The sequence below is a fragment of the Gobio gobio genome, assembly GCF_949357685.1.
Source record: "Gobio gobio genome assembly, chromosome: 2".
Taxonomy (NCBI): Eukaryota; Metazoa; Chordata; class Actinopteri; order Cypriniformes; family Gobionidae; genus Gobio; species Gobio gobio.
Window position 1 is genome coordinate 38,772,261 of NC_137098.1, and position 15,684 is coordinate 38,787,944.

Here is a 15,684-nt window from a genome sequence, read left to right on the forward strand (position 1 = left end):
GTCTACGCTGTGTGATTCCGCGTGTATGTGTACGCCGAAACAAACCATAATCTCCACGTGTATGTCTACGCTGTGTGATTCCGCTTGTATGTGTACGCCGAAACGAACCATAATCTCCACGTGTATGTCTACGCTGTGTGATTCCGCTTGTATGTGTACGCCGAAACAAACCATAATCTCCACGTGTATGTCTACGCTGTGTGATTCCGCTTGTATGTGTACGCCGAAACAAACCATAATCTCCACGTGTATGTCTACGCTGTGTGATTCCGCTTGTATGTGTACGCCGAAACAAACCATCATCTCCGCGTCTATGTCTATACCGTGTGATTCCGCGTGAATGTAAATGGATTTATAAACATACTAAATTATGTTTTTTTTTTGAAAATGTAAAAATGCAGAATGTTTCTTGTGATGGGTAGGTTTAGGGGCAGTGTGTGTGTGTGTGTGTGTGTGTGTGTGTGTGTGTGTGTGTGTGTGTGTGTGTGTGTGTGTGTGTGATGGGTAGGGGCAGTGTAGGGGGATAGATTGAAACGGCGTTGATAAACACGTTAAAAAGCGATTATGCGTCTTGATAGCACTCCAAAATGGCATAGCGAATTGACGTGTCATACATAGGTTTCCTTTAATTTCCAAGTTGGCGAGAAAGTAGCCTACATGTGCATATGTGCAACAAGTACTGCTTCTGAAAGAATCTTCAGTACAGCTGGCAACATTGTCACCCCAGTTAGATGCTGTCTTAAGCCAGAAAAAGTCAACATGCTAGTGTTTCTTTCCCGTAATCTACCAAGCCATTAAGGAGCATGATTGTTTTTATTTCAGAATTTGATTTTTATGGCCCGTTCTGTTATGGTCATAGTTTATATTTGTGATTCATTGTTTCTGTTATTTACAGAATTTTCAAAGTTGTAAAATATATTTATATTTTACTTTAGTTTGGAATGAGATATTGACAGTCCTTTATGTGTTATGGTAACTTTATGGTGATTGTTTCTATTATTTATACTTTCATATACATTTACATTGTTTCTTTAAATGTACACATTTCTGAAAGATACATATTTTTCATTGATTAAATTACTTTAATATTTAAAGGCTTTAAGTGTATTAATGTGTTATTGCAAGTGACAACTTACAAGGGATTCAATTAAATAATCACAACAATTTGTATGACAATTAATCGCCAAAGCCCTAAAACAGACAATTAATCGTCATAATCGCAATTATTTATTGGACAATTAATCGTCAGCCAAATTTCATAATCGTGACAGCCCTACTCATAATGCGGTCTTTGATGTTGAAATGAGCTGATGAATAAAATGCTCATATCGGTTGCCTTCGTTGACACGAACTCCGTTAAATGTGCATATAGCACGGGAATTGAAGATCGGATTTATATTAATTTCGCAGAGAGGTAGGTAAGACAACCAGCATGTTTTTTATTTTTTTATTTGTTTAGATTGTGTAGCCCGTTTCGTTTGTGCGCGCCGTTGCGATCTGCCTGCCTCATCTTGTCAAAAATGCCTTTTTACTGTGATGGTGGTGATAGTAGGCTAAACGTTTAAACGATACTTTTAGTGTTTTATATGGATTTTATAAGCAAGACAAGTCAAGTGTTGATTTGAGAGGCTAAAGCATTGGGTTAACTCACTGTCGGCCGCTGGCCGCTTGGTCATCACTTTAAATAACAACTTTAATTTAACAAGCAACAAAATGCTTCAAACATTTGTCTAAATTAACTTAACAAAGAAACTAAACAAAATATAGCCTAACTACTTTGACAAGTGTTGATTTGAGAGGCTAAAGCGTTGGGTTAACTCACTGTCGGCCGCTGGCCGCTTGGTCATCACTTTAAATAACAACTTTAATTTAACAAGCAACAAAATGCTTCTAAATTAACTTAATAAAGAAACAAAACGAAATATAACTGCTTTGACATAAAAAAAAAAACTGAACTATTTTAATGGCTGCAACTAATGTGTAATAGGGAGGATAAAAAAAAAACACGGGCTCAGTCGGACTCGTGCTGATTATTTTGATGAGCTGTCGGACACGGGCCAGGCTAGGGCCTCAGCGTCTCGGGCCAGGGCCGGGCTAGGGCCTAGTTTTGAGGCCCGTGCAGGACTCTAAAATAAGTCTTGTCTGAACAGTCTTACGTGTATGTCATTTAATGTTGCAACAGAATTCATATTTAAGCTGTCTTTTTGCATTTAATATTCACAGATGCTAACAGAATAAACTGACCTTACAATCAGCGGCGGAATCCTTTGCTCTTAGAAATGAACAGCTTTTCATGAGCAGAATAAATCCAGGATTATTCCTCAACGTCTCAAAACTATGTAGCTGAAGTAACGTTACAGCGATTCTCTAGATGTTTGTATGAGTTGATGTGTGGGCGTCGACTCTGGATCGTCAGTATTTGAATCTGAAAGAGCGCATGCTCCGTGGGCGTGGTCTCATTAGTGGATAATGAAGTAGCTCGCGGGTGACTGACATGTATCGCTTTTCGAACAGATTACATAAACACAGAATATTTGTTTTCGATTTGGTTTACATTGTTTAAAACCCTGACATTTCACCTTTCTTAAGACAAATGTCTCATGTTTGTGAGACAAGTATTCACAAAGCTAGAGTTCCTTTTCTGAAGACTATCTGAATGAACGTCTTTATTTTGCAAAAAACAAAACATTTCGTTTTTATTGTGACTGTACAAAAAAAAAAAGAAACTTAACTGATTATAGTGATGTATAACACTTGCCTGAATGCTAAAACACGACAGAGTTATTTGAGTCTCTTGGGCACTGATAAGAAAAAAAGAGAGCCGATCGCACCAGCGCGACCGCCGACTCCAGGGGGTTAAGGTGTTTCTCAAGACAGTGACAAAGCTTCACCTTAATCTCTGTTTATGAGCATTTTATATTCCTTCATTCAGGACAAGAACAAGCTGATGGATGCACTGAAACATGCCTCAAATATGTTGGGAGAGTTGAGGACTTCAATGCTTTCTCCCAAGAGCTACTACGAACTCTGTATGTGTTTAAATTGCATTATGTTCTTAAATAGAACAGAACACATTTGCACCCTTAAGGCCCGTTCACACCAAGAGCGATTAATAACTATAAAGATAAAGATGGTTCTAAATATCGTTCTCAATATTAAAGAATAGCAGAGTTCACACCACAGCTATAATGATAATGATATAGAGAAACGATATTGTTGGAATCACATTCAGAACGATTTTATCCAGCTGATGAATGATAAAAACATTGTCAGCCAATCAGAATCAGTCCTGCTGTAACAAACTCGATCATTTAAAGCAGCAGAAAAGCACGTGCGAAGAATAAACGGAACAATATCGTCTGCTGGTGTGGATGCTGATATAATTATCTTTAGAGTTATCGTTCTTGGTATGAGTGGGCCTTTAAGTTTAACAGTATGAATTTGAAATGGTGTTCTGTATTGTAATGTCAATTTAACAGCTGCTATACACTATATGTCATCTGTCAAGGTTTCATTTGATTGTTCTACTTGTAGACATGGCCATCTCGGATGAGCTGCATTACCTGGAGGTCTATTTGACAGATGAGTTTGCCAAAGGCCGCAAGGTTGCTGACCTCTATGAGCTTGTTCAATATGCAGGGAACATCATCCCTAGACTGTGAGTATATTAGTAAATCTCCCTAAATAGTGTGATTGTAAAACATTTTCAAGATTTTGCCATTTTAGTCACATTGTAACAATAAAATAAAATTGACTGACTGCATTTGGTGATCTTATTAAGATCAAGAATTTATAAATGAAAAATTTAATGAGTACACTTTTTCTTGAGGCACTGCTAATTCTATATTCTCCCGCAGAGTCTCCCTTGTTCTCTCTTTCCTGCACTCTCTCCCTTTTAGCTAGTCCAATTGTACCACCAGCTGTTTATCAGTGCCTTCACTTGTTGAGTTAGTAGCAAGTCAATACCTAATCTAACATCTTAACTCTCTTAATTCGTTCTATTACACAGAGTCAATTTTCATTAACAGCAAATGTGCCCTGGGCAACATTTGTGTTCTTTCTTGATAGCACAAAAAGCTTATGCAGGTGCTGGTCATATAATTTGAATATCATCAAAAAGTTGATTTATTTCACTAATTCCGTTCAAAAATATTATATTCATTCATTACACACAGACTGATATAATTAAAATGTTTATTTCTTTTAATTTTGAGAATTTTGATTATAACTGACAACTAAGGAAAATCCCAAATTCAGTATCTCAGAAAATTAGAATATTGTGAAAAGGTTCAATATTGAAGACACCTGGTGCCACACTCTAATCAGCTAATTAACTCAAAACACCTGCAAAGGCCTTTAAATGGTCTCTCAGTCTAGTTCTGTAGGCTACACAATCATGGGGAAGACTGCTGACTTGACAGTTGTCCAAAAGATGCAAGACACAAAAGGTCATTGCAAAAGAGGCTGGCTGTTCACAGAGCTCTGTGTCCAAGCACATTAATAGAGAGGTGAAGAGAAGGAAAATATGTGGTAGAAAAAAGTGTACAGGCAATAGGGATAACCACACCCTGGAGAGGATTGTGAAACAAAAACCATTCAAAAATGTGGGGGAGATTCAAAAAGAGTGGACTGCAGCTGGAGTCAGTGCTTCAAGAACCACTACGCACAGACGTATGCAAGACATGGGTTTCAGCTGTCGCATTCCTTGTGTCAAGCCACTCTTGAACAACAGTCAGCGTCAGAAGCGTCTCGCCTGGGCTAAAGACAAAAAGGTCTGGACTGCTGCTGAGTGGTCCAAAGTTATGTTCTCTGAGGAAAGTAAATTTTGCATTTCCTTTGGAAATCAGGGTCCCAGAGTCTGGAGGAAGAGAGGAGAGGCACACATTCCACGTTGCTTAAGGTCCAGTGTAAAGTTTCCACAGTCAGTGATGGTTTGGGGTGCCATGTCATCTACTGGTGTTGGTCCACTGTGTTTTCTGAGGTCCAAGGTCAACACAGCCGTATACCAGGAAGTTTTAGAGCACTTCATGCTTCCTGCTGCTGACCAACTTTATGGAGATGCAGATTTCATTTTCCGAAAGGACTTGGCACCTGCACACAGTGCCAAAGCAACCAGTACCTGGTTTAAGGACCATGGTATCCCTGTTCTTAATTGGCCAGCAAACTCGCCTGACTTTAACGCCTGAAGAAAATCTATGGGGTATTGTGAAGAGGAAGATGCGATATGCCAGACCCAACAATGCAGAAGAGCTGAAGGCCACTATCAGAGCAACCTGGGCTCTCATAACACCTGAGCAGTGCCACAGACTGATCGACTCCATGCCACGCCACATTGCTGCAGTAATTCAGGCAAAACTAAGTATTGCGTGCTGTACATGCTCATACTTTTCATGTTCATACTTTTCAGTTGGCCAAGATTTCTAAAAATCCTTTCTTTGTATTGGTCTTAAGTAATATTCTAATTTTCTGAGATACTGAAATTGGGAATTTACTTAGTTGTCAATTATAATCATCAAAATTAAAATAATTAAACATTTGAAATATATTAGTCTGTGTGTAATGAATGAATATAATATGCAAGTTTCACTTTTTGAATGGAATTAGTGAAATAAATCAACTTTTTGATCTAGCACCTGTAGATTTGCATGCGATACTGATTAATTTATTGTAAAGGAAGGGGAAATTATTCATAATATTATAGTCTTATAATGCTTTAGTTACGATTATAACATGTTGAGGACGGACTGTAAATGAATGAGTGAATGGTGTTTTCTAAACCTTCTATATTATTGGTAATGACAAGTGCCGTTAATAATGTTATAAATGTTCATGAGTGTGTAAGTATTGTATTGCATAATCTTGCCGTTTTTAAAGACTCAAAGTAGGATTGCTTACACTGCACCTGCCTCTGCTGACTAATAAAAGGAGAGACGTCTTGTAAAACATCATGTAATCGGGGAAACCCATTAATGATGTGCTCAGTTCAATCAATCTAGTTAGATTTAATCTAGATTTAAAGAAATAGGATTTAGTGTTGTCATGATACTGGAATTTCTTCTGGAACTTTGATACAATACATTGAAAAATATACTATTTTAGAAAGATAATTAAATTTACTCTTGAGCATAGATTCATAAGTGTTAATTATTTTTCTTTACACTGCAGTAGTTAATTGAGCTTTGTAAATTAGTATCGACTGAACGTGAGCTTTGTGGATGGGAGAGAGAAAAATAAGAGGAGGATGCGAGTGAGAGCACAGTTGGAAAGATGTTTGATTTTTGTAGAGCTCCTTCTTTGACCTGTTATCTTTATTGAGGAAGTATGTGCTGAAACAGATTGGTTGAGTGCATCTGTTTGAAGAAAAAACAGAAACCTTTTGAATAAGGCTCATTTTAAACCGCATAGACAAACAATGCTTAAGCGAAGCAAGCCGTTTGCCTGAAATGGCATCTGAATTGTTTTAGTTTTAGTCAACTAAATATCATTCGAATTGAGTTCTCTTGCACGTCATCTTGCACTTGAATAGTTTAAAATTGATTTATGTAAATTGGCAAAACACATGCAAATGCATGATAAACTTTTTGTCAATTCCTTCAACTGTCCTGGCCTGGGCCATGTCGACCCCTGTATTACACTGTTAATTTTTTGTTTTTTTTCTGAGATTGTCACTCCACACAGTTTACAAATGGCGTTGTTTTCATTGAAATGTGAAATGTATCCATATGTCTGTTCTTCTCTTTCTCACAGATGTTTCTCACTTTTTTTAAACGTTTTATAAGCCATGCAGCCAGTGTATGCTATTAACCCACTGGGTAGATCAGTATGTTGCATTCATATATGCGCATATAACCCCCCTACAGTGCTTAAGGCTTACATTTCTTTAAAATATTTAGGAGCACAGTCAAAAATTTAGGAGCACCTTCTGATCAAGACAGAAATGAACCATCCCATTACAGGGCAATACTTGACTCTTTAAAATGATTTCTTGGGTCTTTTTAACCTTTATACGGTCAGAAACTTTGCATGCATGCAGCAAACTTTGAAGCATTGCAACAAGTCTAGTTTAAACACATCTGATCGGCCATTGCGTTCAAGAAATCTGGTGCTCCTGAATATTTTTTTCACATTCGCACGCAGTGATTTTCAGTCGCATTGTAGAGCCCTTCTCCCTACTAGGGAAAAAGATTAATTCTGGTCTCTCCCTAGCATTTTCGCCTCCTCTTCCGCTTCTTATTTTTGGATGAAAAGGGTCAATAGATTTTTGTCTATGACAAATTATACATCAGCAAAATTAACACTGAAAGCAAATACAGCCACCAACAGTGTTTTTGCCAAATAAAAACTGATTTTATACAGTAAACTAGATACAAAATAATAATAAAAAAACCTGCAGAAAAGTGATTGCTGGCTTGCTCCACTTGAGTGTCTAACTGCCAAAAGTTATAAAATGGTTATCAGGAGTTGGCCATCATTGGTATAGGCAGCATCCTTTTGGGCAGCATATGGCGCTCACACTCACGTTCAGTGAAATGTGCACTCCAGTTCTGACTCAACTGCAGCCTTTTCATGGCATTGTGCCCGCTATCCGTTCTACCCACGCCTCTCATTGAAGGAATTGTGATCTAGTTGATAACTTATACTTGAGCAGCTTCCAGTGGTGCTTTGCCTCCTCTCATTTCACTTGCTATCTTTCTATATGGACTGCATCATTGAAGTGGTTTCTCTCTTAAATAAGTATCTTAATCTGCTAGAAGCCAATACAGTTGATCTATTAAAAAAAGTCAAACCGTAAAAACCAGGATAACAGAAATGGTCTGAATGTTTATGGGGTCTTGAATTCATTGATGAAGGACATTTGCACTCTACCAGGTTAATTAGGTCCTGAGGTAAACGGGCTAAATGTATGTAAATTACATCATTCCATCAGTGGCACTTTGTCATTGTCATTCAGAGCTCGTTTTTGTCGGGTGGGCACAAGAATCGATAATCAACTTTTGAGCGTGTGCCATTTCACGGTATATGCTCTGATTCAGATTCTGTTTTGCCATTGCTATAGACTAGGATTGGGAGTCCAAGTTACAGTGTAGCCCATCCATATGGTTCAGTGGGTGTTTTTAATGTTTGCGTGCACAGTTTTACAGCTGTGTGAGCTGATGGGGATAATCAAACATTCTCTGCTAATCTGACATTCTAAAAGGTCTGAAAATCACGTTCATTCTAGGAAATCGGTTCAGCCTAAATAGCTCACCCTCTGAAATGTAACATTGGAAAGCCTGATTACTTTTTATTTAATAGGTTTGTTTGTGTAAATTATTTATTAAATATAGTTTTTATTAATATGCATTACTTGTTAATTTTATGTAATTCAATATTATTCATCTGTGAAGTAATTTAATGAAAACCTCTATGCAAGAAACATAATTATTTGTCATTTTTTCTGCATTTTTTTGTTATTTTATTTCCTGCATTGAACATTTCTAACGGACATCGCAACAGCTGCGGTTTGTTAATGGCTTAATCACTTTAATGAGCCTTCTGAGAATATAAAAAATCATCAAAAGAAAATCATAAAAATGCAAATGTAAAAATGTAAGATTTTAAAAGAAAACCTTGCCCCGCCTTAATCACCATTCATTCAGTTGATCTGAATGTAATGATGTAGTATTAAATGTTTTTTTTTTTTAAATTTGCATTAAAATGTCTTCGATTTCCTTCCCTCTAAACATGCAGATACCTTGTTTAAGAATTATTACAAACATACTACATCCAACTGGTAATTATTCTACACAGACAGAATTCAAAGACCAGAGTGTTGCTAAATAAACTGCTTAAATCATCTGAATTCAGTCAGACTCACAGAAAAAAGTGTTTGCGTGCTTGTTACTGTGGAGCTTGGCAGATGTCTTTTTATTTCATTTGACTTGCTTGTGTTGCAAAAGACTGTTCTGATAAATGCTGTATTCAGTGTGAAACGCACATCTTTATGTGTATATGCTTTATGAGTACATCCATCATTTTATTTTGAGGCTCAATATTATTTGTTTTGACGTTCTCTGATCTGGGGTCCGTTCTTCGTACGTCGCTAACTCAGTTAGCTGGATTTGATCGTTGACGATTTGGCATGATCTTGGATTGTTTGGTTCTTTGAAGCTCACCCTGGTCTTGCTGTCATAGCAACAGGTCCGTAAGCTTAAACCTGCTTGTGAGCTGCTTATTTCATGTAAACAGGGGTATCTTGAGGTGATACTTAAAAATGTGTCCCAGCCACTGCTACTTTATTACAAGAGTTCCTTACTGAACCAGGGGCAATAATAATTTTAAATAATAATAATAATATAAAAATGTATTTGAAAATAATATATTATGTTCTGTATAATACTATAGACACAGCCACTTGATTGAGAGATTTATTTGTGATGAAATAATTACTTTATAATTTTATTGGAGTTTTACACACATGCTGTACAGTTACTCTGAGCCGTGCATTAATTTAAGTGATGACGGATATTATGGGAGTGGCTTGATGCAGTGCAACAGACGCAGATAACTTTATCTTGACCCTTTAGAAACTTTAATTAATGCGGCCACGTAACAAATCTGCTTCAAATTTAATAAAAAATAATTGCTAATTACAACATTTAAATAAAAATGTAAAGGGTGTGCAAATACTATAAAATCGTGAATATAAATAATTGGGAATAATGTTTTTAAAAAAACATTTATCATTCATCTACTATAACTTTTATGTTGGTTTGGTCATTTGGCTGTTTCCTTATAAAGGTTCAGAAATTCGTGAGTTTTTTTGTGTAATTTGTCAAGTTTTTTTGCCAGGTGGCTTTTTTTAATTATATGATGTCATTACATCATTACGAGTATCGATGCATCTGCCCTCTTCAGGGAACACAAGAACGTGCAGTAATCTTAGATAACTTAATCCAGATATTTTAATCCAATCCGCAAATTCGTTTGAAGAACCAAATTAGCCAGAGATCAGTTATCACGATTAAAAGATCTGGGATCTGTATGACATCTCAGATGTATTAAGCGAGGTACGAAGAACGGACCCCTGGCCTCAAGTACTTTTGTTATCTACTTTTTGTAGTCAGGGAATCGTATTGCCTATTAACTTCTTGTCCAATCTCTCTCTGACTTCTCAGGTACCTGTTGATAACTGTCGGAGTGGTGTACGTTCGATCTTTCCCCCAATCCCGCAAAGATATACTGAAGGACCTGGTGGAAATGTGTCGTGGGGTGCAGCATCCACTCCGGGGCTTGTTCCTCAGAAACTACCTGCTGCAGTGCACGCGCAACATCCTGCCTGATGATGGAGAGCAGGCTGAGTACGACACTCCGTATCTAATGGCTGTGATTTGCACCTCAAGTACCTCTGAGTGTTGTGACTCACACTGAGCAATTTAAATGATACCGTAGCATAATCCTACGTACTAAATTACAATTTAATCCATTGCAAGAAAAGGTTTATTTTCCCACATTCAGTGCTAACAGAGCACTTAGACAGCTTTTGACACAATGAATCACTACAAAATCTCATTATCTGCCAAGGATTGAATGGATAACCAATGTGGTTTCCTGTTTGATTTAGGGAAGAGATGACCGGAGACATTAATGACTCCATTGACTTTGTCCTGCTGAATTTTGCCGAGATGAATAAACTGTGGGTGCGGATGCAGCATCAGGGACACAGTAGGGACCGAGAAAAGAGAGAGAAGGAGAGGCAAGAGCTGCGTATCCTTGTAGGGACCAATCTGGTCCGACTGAGCCAGCTGGAAGGCGTCAATGTGGAAAAGTACAAACAGGTATGTTTCAGTGCTGAAGTGCAGATTAATGATCTTTCTGCAAAGCCCATAGGGCTCTTTTAAAGGTTTAAAAGGGTGCATTGAAATTAGATTTGACCTTGATTTACCTGTTTATTTGTGGCTAACATTGGGAACCTCAAGCTAGCACTTAGCATAATCACTGGGTAAAAGAGCCATTGATGACGTGACAACTGCGTAAGAGGTTACAGCATCTTTTGATGGCCCTTTGAAAGCTGTTTGTTAAAGCTCTCTACATTCACGTTCATGAATTAACAATGTGATGTACTCAATATGGTCTCATTTGATTTTTAAATTCAAGCACTCATACATATGCATCACATTGTGTCTGCAAAGCAGTTTGTTAGATGTACTTTAAGCTTTTTATTCTGAGGTAAATGAAAATGTTTAGCTTGATATAGCTAAATTAAAAATCTGTATTTCACCTTCATACTTATAGCTAATGGCTTACAGATTAATGTAGCTGGGTCACATGGCTTGCCAGTTGTCTCACCCTTTACTAGCATATGTTCATACAAACTTGGACACATCACTAGAGATCAGGGGCCGTATTCACAAAACATTTTATCTTAGCACTAAGAGTACTCCTAAATAGCAGTAAAAGGTCTTGGCTAAGAGTTTTCTCTTAACCTATTCACAAAGCTGCTGAGAGCAACTTTTACTAAGGAACAGAAAGAAGTCTTAAGCTAAGAGAAAGGGCAGGGTTGAGCTTGTTGCTATGGATGATGTCATCTCGCTTACTAACTATGCCCACAGAGATTGGCTGATGGGGGAGGAGTAAAATATTATAGAACATATCATATTGCCATATTCAAATAGAAAAAAAAAAAAAAAAAAAAGAATGTTGCCATATTCAAATAAAGATTTTAACAAGTAGGCTAAATGTCACTAATATACTGTATATGTTCAGCTAATTGTCAGCTTTGTTTTAAAAACAAAGTTCGGGAGGAGCACTATCTAAGTTAATCAGCTTGAGAGGATACAGTATACACAACCGAATCACCTAGTTACCTCCACAGCTTTCTGCATCCCTCCACCACCTCGACTACCCACTCTCTGCCCAGCCGGGGATTCAGGATTGTGTATGAAGTGCTGTGCGCAACACCAATCAATGGCAAACCACTTGCTTTTCTATGCCTACGTTCACACCGTTTGGAAATGTACTTTTAAACCGCATTTACTTACAGATCTTATTCTCTAAATGTTCTGCTCACACAGCAGCTTACAGTAGTGGCTTTAATACTTAAACATCCCAAAATCCCAAACCTGAATTCTATTCCCGTGCTTGAGTCCTCTTGACTACTCCTAACGTTTCACAGATTTAGGAGCTGATTTTAGTGCTAAAATGCTTTGTGATATACTATTAGAGCAAAAATGTAGGAGTCCTAAAATTAGGACTGACACGGCCATTATTTTTAAGAGTTTCTCCTAAATCGGCAAGTTAGGAGCTACTTTTAGCCTTAAGATGTTTTGTGAATACTGCCCCAGTTTCCTGCAGAAAGCGCAAAGTCAATTTCCATTCCTTTGTTGTACAGCCTACCGACGTTATTAAAATTAGACAAATTTACAATAATATTTCAAGCCATTTCAATTTGTGTATGTAGTGCTGTGCGCAACACCAATCAATGGCAAACCACTTGCTTTTCTATGCCTACGCTCACACCGTTTGGAAATGTACTTTTAAACCGCATTTACTTACAGATCTGATTCTCTAAATTTTCTGCTCACACAGCAGCTTACAGTAGTGGCTTTAATACTTAAAAATCCCAAACCCGTATTCTATTCCCGTGCTTGACATGAATATCTGTAAAGTAGTATCATAGTAAAGTAAATATCAAAGACGTCTCTAAAACTACTATAAATTATACACATATAATATACAAATTATAAACATTGCTCAAATCTTAATTAACTGTGACAACAGCTTTTATAAATGCATTTTTAAATGATTGTTCCACAAAAATATTAAACCGCACACCTGCTTTCAACATTGATAATATAACGAAATGGTAAAAAAAGTAAAGAAACAGAAAACAAATCAGCATAAAAGAATGATTTCTGAAGGATCATGTGACACTGAAGACTAGAGTAATGATGCTAAAAATTTAGCTTTGTCATCACGGGAATAAATTACATTTTATAATATAAAATATTTAGAGAGAGGAGTTTTTTTTAAATTGTAATATTTCACAATATTCCGATATTATTTTTCACAATATTTTTTATCAAATACATGTGGTCTTGGTGAGTATAAGAGACTTATGGAAAATAAAATGGAGAAACCAAATACAATTCTTTTTTGTATTTTTAAATTAACTATGTAATAATTATTCATTATTACATAATAGTTCTACTTAATAGTTATTCATTAAAACCAAGTGTAAATCTCATCAAGTTAGTTTAAGCATTTTTAAATTTATTCCAAAATAATAACTAAAGGCACAATTTAAACAATTTATTTTATTTGTGAACTGATGTTCAGCTGTTAATAGTCAACTTATTTTCATCAGTTTAAACACTGATAGCAGATGGAGATTTGTTTTAATTTCACCAACCCACGCCACTGGTATATGGTATACTGCAGATGTAGAATCCCCACCGACAAGAACTTTTCAACATTTAGTGGCTTTAAAGCAGCATAATGCTGTAAACTGTAGGCAGACATTTGTAGACTTGTGCTGTGATTTGCAGTTGTCTTGTTTGGATTTGCAAAAGGATTTGGCAGCACTAACCAGGCATACAGTAAATATGTGTCGACTCCACACAGATCGTGCTGTCTGGGATCTTGGAGCAGGTGGTGAACTGTAGAGACCCTCTAGCACAGGAATACCTCATGGAGTGCATCATACAGGTACAGAAATACCAGACCATCACTCATCATCTTGTTGTACTCGACTGTAGGAGTCTTTCTTTGAACATGCATTCCATGTCTTCAAGTAGTAACGCACTCACAATTTTGTCTGCACTTTATTTTTCTGCAGGTCTTTCCAGATGAGTTCCACCTACAGACTTTGAACCCTTTCCTTCGCTCCTGTGCCGAACTGCACCAAAACGTGAACGTCAAGAACATCATTATTGCTCTTATTGACAGGTGGCTTGTTGTTCCACTCATGGACTTGACGGATGCCTATTATTGCCATACATTATCTGTTCTTTCAAATAAATGCCACTTGGTTTGTTATACAATCCAAAGAAAAAGCGTGGCTAAATTTTACAAACATGTTTTTAGCCCTCCGTATATAGTATCTAATTGGACTGTTGTCTCATCCCACAGGTTGGCCTTGTTTGCTCACAGAGAAGATGGACCTGGAATCCCTGCTGAAATCAAGCTGTTTGATATCTTCTCACAGCAAGTGGCAACTGTCATACAGGTATGCGGTGGCTTCATTCAAATATTGGGTAATTTAGTAAAATCTCTAGCTCAAATATAAATGTTTAATGTTGCCCCCCCCCCCCCCCCCCCCCCCCCATCAGTCTCGTCAGGACATGCCATCTGAAGATGTTGTTTCACTCCAAGTGTCTCTCATCAATCTGGCCATGAAGTGCTATCCTGATCGTGTGGACTATGTGGATAAAGTGTTGGAAAGTACTGTGGAGATTTTCAACAAACTCAACCTGGAACAGTGAGTATTAGTTACACTGTTTTTCTCACACCATTTGGCAGATCAGCACATGATACAAGTAACACCCACTCTCTCTTTATCACAGCTAGTGTGTTGCTGGATGATTGTAGTGCTTGATTTCTGTATTTAATGTTATTTTGCTACTAAGGAACAGTTACTTGGGAACATGTCTGTGAGACCTAACTTTGCTGATACTTTATTTATATTTCAGCATAGTCACTGTGTAGGTGGCAATAAATGAAAAAATATATGCAAGGAAGATAGAACCAATTGAAAATATTGCAATTACATTTTTGGTTACTGTTTTTATATTTAGATTACTTTTTGACCATTAAATCAAAGCCATCTCATGTTTCTGGACTATTATTTCAATCATATTTCTATCAATACTAACATTAAAATAATAATATTAATCATAAAATAAATACATTGTTTTCCAGTGGATTTCCATAGGATAAATCAGTATTCACCCATTTTCTCTTGAGTTAGTGAAAGGAACAGTCTGTGTTAGTGATGCATGATAAACCAGTACTAGAATGGTATTGCTATACCCTGCTATTAAAAACAGTGTGGTTCCACATTTTATCAGTACCAGTACTTTATTTTGTGTTTCATGTTTTGTGTCAATGTGTGACAGCGGCACGTGTGTGCAGAGCACTGCTTCCACTCCCAGCAGGGAGTAAAATATATCCGTGCAGCACATGAGAAAATAAAGCGTGGGGTGTGTTTGATGTTTAAAAGAGTTGTCAATAAGCCTTAAAAAAAGCTCAAAGCGCTACTCGCGCTGCTAGGGGGGCGCCAGAGTTCGCAGGGGGGTTTGCAGTGTTTATTGCTTTTAGGTCAAACATGGATACGAAAAACCTTTCCGTATAATTACTAGGAATGCTCCAAATGATCTGCCACTTATCCGAAAATGTGCGGTGGGGGTGGGGTGGGGGGTTAGTCCTCAGAGTTTCTTATAAGTGCGGTGGGGAGGGGGGGGGGGTTCATGGACAAAAGGTTGGGACTACTTGACTGAATAACTTTAATCCATGTATTAAGAATCAGTGTAAACCAATTTATAGGGCGAGGATTTGGGATTTTCTCAAAAAACAAGCACTGTGATTAGCTAAAGTTCATGATACTTAAACATTTTGTCAATCAAGATAATTATCACAGATGATAATTATCTGTGATAATTATCACACAATTATCACAGATTTATTTCAAAAAACATCTAAAGACGC

The 15,684-nt window shown here is 37.2% G+C and overlaps 1 protein-coding gene across 2 annotated transcripts in view; it reads left to right on the forward strand.

Moving 5' to 3' along the window:
* The window catches only part of vps35 (VPS35 retromer complex component), a 44,089-nt gene that overhangs the window by 4,688 nt on the left and 23,717 nt on the right, over positions 1–15,684 (forward strand). For both annotated transcript variants that reach the window (XR_013816103.1, XM_079811144.1), the window contains exons 3-10: positions 2,933–3,029; positions 3,535–3,658; positions 10,158–10,340; positions 10,604–10,817; positions 13,603–13,686; positions 13,817–13,926; positions 14,110–14,206; positions 14,310–14,458. Coding sequence is in view for 1 of the 2 variants with exons in the window: in XM_079811144.1 (XP_079667270.1) it covers positions 2,933–3,029; positions 3,535–3,658; positions 10,158–10,340; positions 10,604–10,817; positions 13,603–13,686; positions 13,817–13,926; positions 14,110–14,206; positions 14,310–14,458 (1,058 nt within the window). In the remaining variant the exon portion in view is untranslated. The remainder of the gene's footprint in view (positions 1–2,932; positions 3,030–3,534; positions 3,659–10,157; positions 10,341–10,603; positions 10,818–13,602; positions 13,687–13,816; positions 13,927–14,109; positions 14,207–14,309; positions 14,459–15,684) is intronic.